Source organism: Lolium perenne, chromosome 6 (assembly GCF_019359855.2).
Source record: "Lolium perenne isolate Kyuss_39 chromosome 6, Kyuss_2.0, whole genome shotgun sequence".
In the NCBI taxonomy this organism is placed as follows: domain Eukaryota; kingdom Viridiplantae; phylum Streptophyta; class Magnoliopsida; order Poales; family Poaceae; genus Lolium; species Lolium perenne.
In genome coordinates this window covers 216,612,727-216,620,654 of record NC_067249.2, presented here as the reverse complement: position 1 = coordinate 216,620,654, position 7,928 = coordinate 216,612,727, and the positions used below count along the sequence as shown (strand labels likewise).

The 7,928-nt window shown below is 46.2% G+C and overlaps 1 protein-coding gene across 1 annotated transcript; it reads right to left on the bottom strand.

The window, feature by feature from the left end:
• Positions 1–5,551: 5,551 nt before the first annotated feature.
• LOC127306108 (geranylgeranyl diphosphate reductase, chloroplastic) lies at positions 5,552–7,928 on the bottom strand. The gene is made up of 3 exons (XM_051336710.2): positions 7,325–7,928; positions 6,368–6,823; positions 5,552–6,275 (listed from the first exon to the last, which is right to left on the bottom strand). The coding sequence occupies exons 1-3, from the start codon at positions 7,822–7,824 to the stop codon at positions 5,840–5,842; spliced, it is 1,392 nt and encodes a 463-aa protein (XP_051192670.1). The 5' UTR covers positions 7,825–7,928; the 3' UTR covers positions 5,552–5,839.

Below are 7,928 nucleotides of genomic sequence, written 5' to 3'. Positions count from 1 at the left end.
TAAGTCACCTTATGACTCTATTTATAGGACAACTTATGGTGTTGATGAGCCACCTCTTGATAATACTTGATTTGCACCCTTTCTGCGCCTAGCTCAAAGGCGTTAAAGAAAAACGCTTATGGGAGACAGCCCATGTTTTATTTCTGTTATTTTTGCTTTGTTGAGTCTTGGAAGTTATTGCTACTATAATAATCTCTCCTTATCGTTTTTATTTCGTTTTTGTGTCAAGAGTAGCCTCTAATAGAAAGAAAGAAGTGTTTGGGGTATTTGCAATTCTGAAACAGATTCTATGCGGGTCACGAAAAAAATTCTTAAAACTGTCCAGAACGTTATTTGGAGCTGCAATTGTTTGTGCTTATGCCCCCGTATGTTAGCTAACTTTCGTTAGTTTAGCATTTTCCAATTTGAGCAACATAACTATTTCTTTAATTTCGACCTCTGCCTGCTGGTCTATTTTGACAGATTTCTACCATGTTTTGCATTTGCGTCTTATGCTTCGTCTTTTTGAGTTCTTTTGTGAAAAAGAGCTTTGAAAAGAAGTAGCTACAGTTGCATATGTTAAAATGAGTGTTTGATATATGCCATTACTTAATCCTTTCTGGTTTGATATATTTTTATTTGCACTAATGTTGCTAATCAATTGTGCTGAGTTTTGTGTGATGGAAGTTTTCAAGTTGAGGGAGAGAAGAATGATGCAATAAGATGAAGCATGGACAAGAGCTCAAGCTTGGGGATGTCCCCTATACCCCCCAAGAAATATCCAAGAAGTACAAGTGTCAAAGCTTGGGGATTCCCAAGGCATCCCCTCTTCACCAACAAAAAGCACCAGGTCATTTTTCAACACGCTATATTTTTATTCCTTCATGTGATATGTGTTATCCTTGGAGCGTATTTACTTTTTGCTGTGTGTTTACTTTTAATAAAATTGGATCCCATCATTCATGTTTACTTTGGAGTGAGACACGCTCCACCGCTTTGCATATTTACTTTGGAGTGAGACACGCTCCGCTGTTTTGCATGTTTATTTTGGAGTGAGACACGCTCCACTGTTATGCATTTTGCGTTGGAGAGAGACACACTCCACTTTTATATTTATTTTTGTATCAATAGCTCTCTGGACATTTACTTGTTTTTCATATATGAGAGTTGTTTGGTTTCATTTGGTTGGCGTTGGAAGCATGAATTTTTTTTTTATGTGTATGTGATGCAAATGGAAGCATTTTTAGACTATGCCATAGTTATTTTTTGCATATCTTGCTAGATGTTCTTCTCATGATGATCTTGTTAATTATGTTTTCATTATGATTAGTCTCAAATACTGAGAGTGTTTAGTGTGCCATTGAAGGTTTCATGCATTGCTTTTATAGCATACAATAGAAAAGCATAATATTGTGGTATATGTTCTCCTGCGAATGTTTTTATTTGGGTCGACTTGGCACATGTTTTGCAAGATGTTATTATTACATGCCAGTCAATTCTTGCCTCTATGATCATTTAGTTTGCAACTTGTGTATCACTTTATGGTTTGAGTAATATATTGTGTCGCTGTACATGATTATGGCCATTATGCTCTCTTAGTTGGTCGCACCCGGTCTTTTTCTAGCCCCCATTTGTGTGAGTATTTTATTCATGCATCCAACCACCAAAAACCAAATATGCTAAAGTGTCCACCATATCTACCTATATGTGGTATTTCATTGCCATTCCATAGTAGTTTGCTCGTGTGCTACCTTTAAAACATTCAAACAGTTCCTCGTTTTGTGACATTGTTTTTAGCTCATGAGGAAGTAAATTAAAATTGTGGTTGTCGTCTTCCATACTAGTTAAGTAACTCAAAGACTCGTGAGCTTCATCTTGCTTGTCACATAAAAAAAAGTATATATATAAAAAGAGCTGGTTTGACCACAACTTCCAATAGGGGAAGAAAATAGGAAAATTATAAGAAAATGGCACTCCTCCATGGTTTGTGATTGCTTGGTCGGCACCCGAGGATTCGGTTAGCCATGGTATGTGTAAGCAAAGGTTGGGAGGAGTGTCACAATTTTAAAAGTAGTATAAATGAAAAGAGGCTTCGCCCAAATATTTCGGAACTGCTCTCAAACTTGCTTAGTATGGAAGATGACAATAGCTCTTTTTACTACTCGTTGACATGAACAACCACCTCTCAAAAGTGCATTTATACTCTTGTTGTTTCGATAAAAAGCTCTAGCGCATGAGTGATCTTACTTGCCTCTCAAATAGAGACCTTCTTTTACTTTTATGTTGAGTCTCCACTTTCTAGTTAATGCACCACTTATGAGAGCATAGTTGTCATTCTTAGTTTTATGTGCATGGTCCCAAGATTTTATTGATTGATTCATAATTGTGGTATTGCTTGTTCAAACTTTTTATTTCCAGTCATCGTTATAATCTTTTAAAGGTGTCTAAGCATTTATGTTTTGCTTCCACTTGTGGGACAAGCTGAGTACCACTTTATTATGTATCTATGCTATGCTCTTGACAATCACTTTGCTTTCCATGCACGTTATACATTTTCTTTTGTTTGATTACTATTCATGTTTTAGCATGGTTATTAAGTTTCATTGTTTGATTATATCTATCATGCTTATGTTAGGAGTCTATGATTCCAGCTATGTTTGGTTTTACACTTAGATTGATCAAAGTAGTGTGACAACATGTCACCTCAAAAACTATCTATTTGTTATCACTTACCTACTCGAGGATGAGCAGGAGTTAAGCCAGGGGATGTTGATACGCCCCAAACGTATCTATAATTTTTGATGCTCCATGCTTGTTTTGTTACAATTCTTATATGTTTTATGTGCACTTTTCCACACTTTTTAGCATTTCCTGGGAATAACCTACTAACGCAGTGCCGCAGTGTCAGTTCCTGTTTTCTGCTGTTTTTGTGTTTCGGAAAAGTTGTACATGAAAGTTTCTTGGAATTGGACGAAATAAAAGCCCAGAGTCTTGTTTTTTCGGGACGAAGACGGAGCCAGAAGGACACACGCAGGAGAGCTGCCACGTGGCAGTACATAGGGCAGGCGCGGCCCCACCCTTGGCCGCGCCTGGCCCATGTACTAGCGCCTCATCGCCTCGTTTGCTCCGCCCTTCCGTCTATTTATTCCTCGTATCGGAAAACCCCAGGGACGAGAGACTCCATCCACGAAAAGTTCCGACGACGCCGTCAACCAAAACCCTAGTTCGGGAGGGTTCCGCAGTCCATCCCGGCACCCTGCCGGAGAGGGAAACCACCGCCGGAGGCCTCTACATCACCATGTCGTCATCCGAGGTGATGCGTGAGTAGTCCTCCACGGGACCATGGGTCCATAGCAGTAGCTAGATGGCTGCCCTCTCCTTGTTGTGCTTCATGTATAGATCTTATGAGCTGCCTAACATGATCAAGATCATCTATTTGTAATTGTTACATGTTGGTTTGATGTGGTCCGATTTATAGAGAGATTGCTTTGGTTGAGATTATGTATTATGTTATTATGATCTTACATGCTCTCCGTTTCTAGTAGATGCTCTGGCCAAGTAGATGCTAGCGACTCCAAGAGGGAGTATTTATGCTCGATAGTGGGTTCATGCCTCTATTTAACCATGGGAAGTGACCTTGTTCTCTACGATTGTAGATGTGCTGTTGCTACTAGGGAGAAAACTGCGGTGTTCTATTCAAGGGTAGTTTCATCGTTTACTTTACACACATTGCTTAAAGCGATAGTCCGTTGCTTGCAACTTAATACTGGAGGGTGTCGCGGATGCAATCCTGAAGGTGGATTATTAGTCATAGATGCAGTTGGATTACGGTCTATGTATATTGTTGTAATGCCCACATACTTTCATAGCATGTATTTTGCACCAACCATTAGCGTAGAATCTCTGTTTGTCAATTGCCCATCTGTAATTTGTTTACCCAACATATTTATTTTATTGGGGAGGCACCTCTAGTGAACTGTGGACCCCGGTCCTTCTTCTTTTAATTGCAATCTTCTACAACATTTTCCTGTTTTGTTCTCTGCAAACAATTCTTTTTCCACACGGTTCGTTTAATCCTTTGTTTTCAGCAAAACCAGTGAGCTTGACAACCTCGCTGAAAGTTTGGGACAAAGTACTTGGTTGTTTGTGTGCAGGTCTCCATGTTGCTGCTGACGCCGTCAGTGCGTCCTGCCACGAGTTGGTTCGCAACACCTCGGGAGAGAACGTTTTTCTCCTACTGGTCGATAAACCTTGGTTTTTTACTAAGGGAAAAACTTCCTGCTGTGCTCATCATACCTTCCTCTTGGGATTTGACTCAACGTTGCGCATAAATTCTCCTTCATCAACTCCTCGCTCAGCAAAGACTTTTTCTAGCGCCGTTGCCGAGGAACTGAAGAAAAGTTACACGACAGAAATTTCCAATTCCCACTGCAATCTGCGCACAACAGCAGGTAGAGTTCCGAAGGGACTCCACCAGCCCTAGCCAACCCGCCAAGTGGGAAGGTGGAGTCCATGGTGGAGTCCACCTTGTTGGCCGGCCATAGAAGAAGGAAAGGGAGAAATCTAGGTTTCCAATTTTGGTAAGTTGAGAGTTGGACTTCAAAGTGGTTTTTGGGGGAACCCTAGGTTTTCCACCTATATATAGAGGAGGAGAGGGAGGTGGCTGTATACACCAATAGCCGCACCACCAAAGGGCCCCCAAGGCCAGCGCCCAAGATCCCCCCTCTCACAAACCCTAGCTACTCCCTCCTCCTATTTCTCCTGCTTACGACGAAGCGCTGCCGGAGATCTCCACCACCACCATCACCACGCCGTCGTGCTAGCGGGATTCCGAGGAGGATCTACTACATCCGCTGCCCGCTGGAATGGGGAGAAGGACGTCGTCATCAACACCGTACTTGTGACCGGGTGTGGAGGTGCTGCCCGACTGTGGCACCATCAAGATCTTCTACGCGCTTTTGAAAGCGGCAAGTGATCGACTACATCCACCACGAGATTTATCTCGTTAACGTTTAGTGATCTTCGAGGGTATGTTGATCTTCACCTCGTTGCTACCATCTACTAGATTAGATCTTGGCTTGTTATTCGTTCTTACCGTAGGATTTTTTTTGTTTTCTATGCTACAAATTCCTACAATTTGATGATAGTACTTGACTAACATTTTTAGTCGATGGAGAATTAGTACCCTGGTATATTTCATCTCTGGTCTCTTTGTAAATTAGTCAAACAATGAATTTTGAACAATTTTGTTTTGTCAAAATCACATCTACATAGATGTTGTTTGTTTAAAGTTTGTTTTTTTGAAAAAAGAAATGTGGAAACAACAGACCAATGCTATTTCATGCCAAAGATGTTGGCAAGAAAAAACACAGTAGAAACTACAAAGGGCAGAAGCAAGGGGGCTGTGGGAGCTGATCAATATGCGCAGGAGTCCATGCTTCACTGATGCAATTAGAATTAGCTGTGGATAATTATCTGAGAATTTGTTCAAAGTTTGACGCTGCTAGTCACAGAGTCACAGTACATAGCAACGAGCTCTCGTTTCATTACATTCGTCATTCGACAGAGCACATAAACAAAAACAGGGGACCCCTTAGTTTATACTACATTCATTCACATATCGAACTGCTCTGAAGTCTGAACATCACCGTGAGTATGTTGTACAACAAAATCGGACAGGATCGATCGACACACGACCTTCCCATCGATCGAGATCGACGCAACCTTATTCTCCTCTCTGTCCGTCTCAAATCTGTTCGATTAGCCGGGGAATCTCTACTATACCGACCGATCCACCGCAGTTCGAAGCATCAAGCCAAGCACGCAGATGTCAGGTGACACTGACAGCCAGTTGAGACGATCACAATGTGAGGTTCTTCATCTCCCTGCGCAGCGCGGTGGCCCTGACGAGGCTGCCGATGGTGTTGACGGCGAGCTTGATGTCCTCGATGGGGTTCCCCGGCACGACGCGCTTGTAGAGGTAGCTGTCGAAGGTCATCCGCTGCACGTAGTCGTCGGCGCACATCTCCACGAACGCCTCCCTGGCGGCGTTGGAGCGGTAGAACACCTTCTGCAGGATGTCCAGCACCTTGTACGTTGGCCAGTAGAGCCGGTCGAACTCCGCCAGGTACTTGCGCAGGTCGCTCTCGTCCACCAGCCGCGTCCCGTTCGCCGACCCGGCCACGATCGCCTCCGCGCACATCCGCCCGCTCTTCGCCGCGAAGTAGATCCCCTCGCCGGAGCACTTGGTCACGTACCCCGCCGCGTCGCCCACCAGCGTCACCCGTCCAGACACCCTGATACACAATGCATGGTCGAACAAGATCAGACCCCAATTGATCACCGGGCAATCTTTCTTGGAAGGAAAAACAGAGGAAATGTTTGGTACCTTTTGGGGCGTGGGTGCTCGGGGATGGGGTGGGCCTCGACGCGGATGATCTTGCCGCCCTCGATCTTGTCCTTGGCGCGGAGGCGGGTGGCGGCCTGGAACTTCTTGATGTCGGCCTTGTGGGTGACGGTGCCGGTGCCGACGGCCACGTGGTCGCACTTGGGGAACACCCAGCCGTAGAAGTCGGGCGAGACGTCGTCGCCGACGTACATCTCGGCGCGCTCCTCGTAGTAGCGCATCTTGTCGTCGGGGATCTTGACGCGCTCCTGGAAGGCGATGGCGTACTCGTAGTCGCCGGCGCCCATGTCCTTGGCCACGCGGGAGTTGGCACCGTCCGCGCCCACGATCGCGTCCACCTCGAACGAACGCTTCTCGCCGCCCACCTTGCCGCTGGAGCTGTCGTAGTGGTTGTAGTGCACCGTGTACGTGCCATTGCGCTCCTTGGGCTCCTCGTACCTGAAGATTTGATAACAGCTTAGCCAGTCAGATAGAGCAGATTCATCAGCCACTGTTTACATCTCAGAACAGAGATGAGCCACAGCTTATTCAAATCTGCAGTTGGTTAGCCACTGTGTTTTTAGCACAACAGGCCTGTAATTTTAGTTTGTATTAGTGTGCATTTCAGTTGATTCGATTGATTTGTTTTATATTCAAAATGATGGTGAACAACAATTTTATTCTCAATTAGTACTTGCACAGGTACTTGAAACCTGGTTTTTAACAACATGCATGCATGTAAAATGGTCAATACAGGTCAAGTGGTTAAGTCACAGACATGGTCTCTCCCTCAAAATATCATCACGCTAATCTAATGCTGCCACTCTCTAATTCTGACTGCATTTCAGGACATGTGTACAGTGAACAGTGTTAGTGTACGGCTAAGTGCAAAGCTTGTACGAGCAAGCTCACTTATAATCTTGCATTTCGTGGCTAGAGTGGTATACTGGTATACCATACCTTAGGAAGAGGCCATTGAGGACCTCGGCGCCGGCCTTCTGCGCTCGCGTCCGGAGGTAGTCGTCGAGCACCTCGCGCCTGACCATCCCGATGTACTCGTGCGGGGCGAGCGTGCGTCCGATGTCGACGGCGACGTTGGAGGGCGAGATCATCTTCATCTTGGTGACCCTCCGGTCGACGAGGTCGAGCGGCAGGTCGAACTCGGACACCATGCAGAGCGGGATGGCCCCGCCGCAGGGCTTGCAGTTGTCCATCTTGCGCTCGATGAGCACCGTCTCCACGCCGCCCTTGGCGAGCGCCTCGGCCGCCGCGCCGCCCGCGGGGCCGCCTCCGACGACGGCAACGCGAAGCCGCCGCCCGGCCGGAAGCTTGGGGCTCGATGACGACGCGCGGGCCACGAGGAGCCGTGACCTCCTGCTGCCTCCGGCCGGCGCCGCCCGGCAGGAGGAAGGGAGGAACGTGGCGCGTGCCGTGGCCGCGGACGAGGAGAGGGACGTCATTGTGGCCGCGCGCGGCTCCTGGCTCGAGCTCGAGATGGACGTGCGGTGGAGAGTGAGCGAGCGAGTGAGGTTGTGACTTGTGAGCCAGGCGCGAGCAGAGCACG

What these genes read in the sequence shown, in the direction of transcription:
- LOC127306108 (XM_051336710.2), bottom strand. Translation starts at nt 7,824, where the DNA reads ATGACGTCCCTCTCCTCGTCCGCGGCCACGGCACGCGCCACGTTCCTC. An exon ending in CTCAATGGCCTCTTCCTAAG is followed by an intron (nt 6,824 to 7,324) that starts GTATGGTATACC and finishes TCAAATCTTCAG; the next exon opens with GTACGAGGAGCCCAAGGAGC. An exon ending in GAGCACCCACGCCCCAAAAG is followed by an intron (nt 6,276 to 6,367) that starts GTACCAAACATT and finishes ATTGTGTATCAG; the next exon opens with GGTGTCTGGACGGGTGACGC.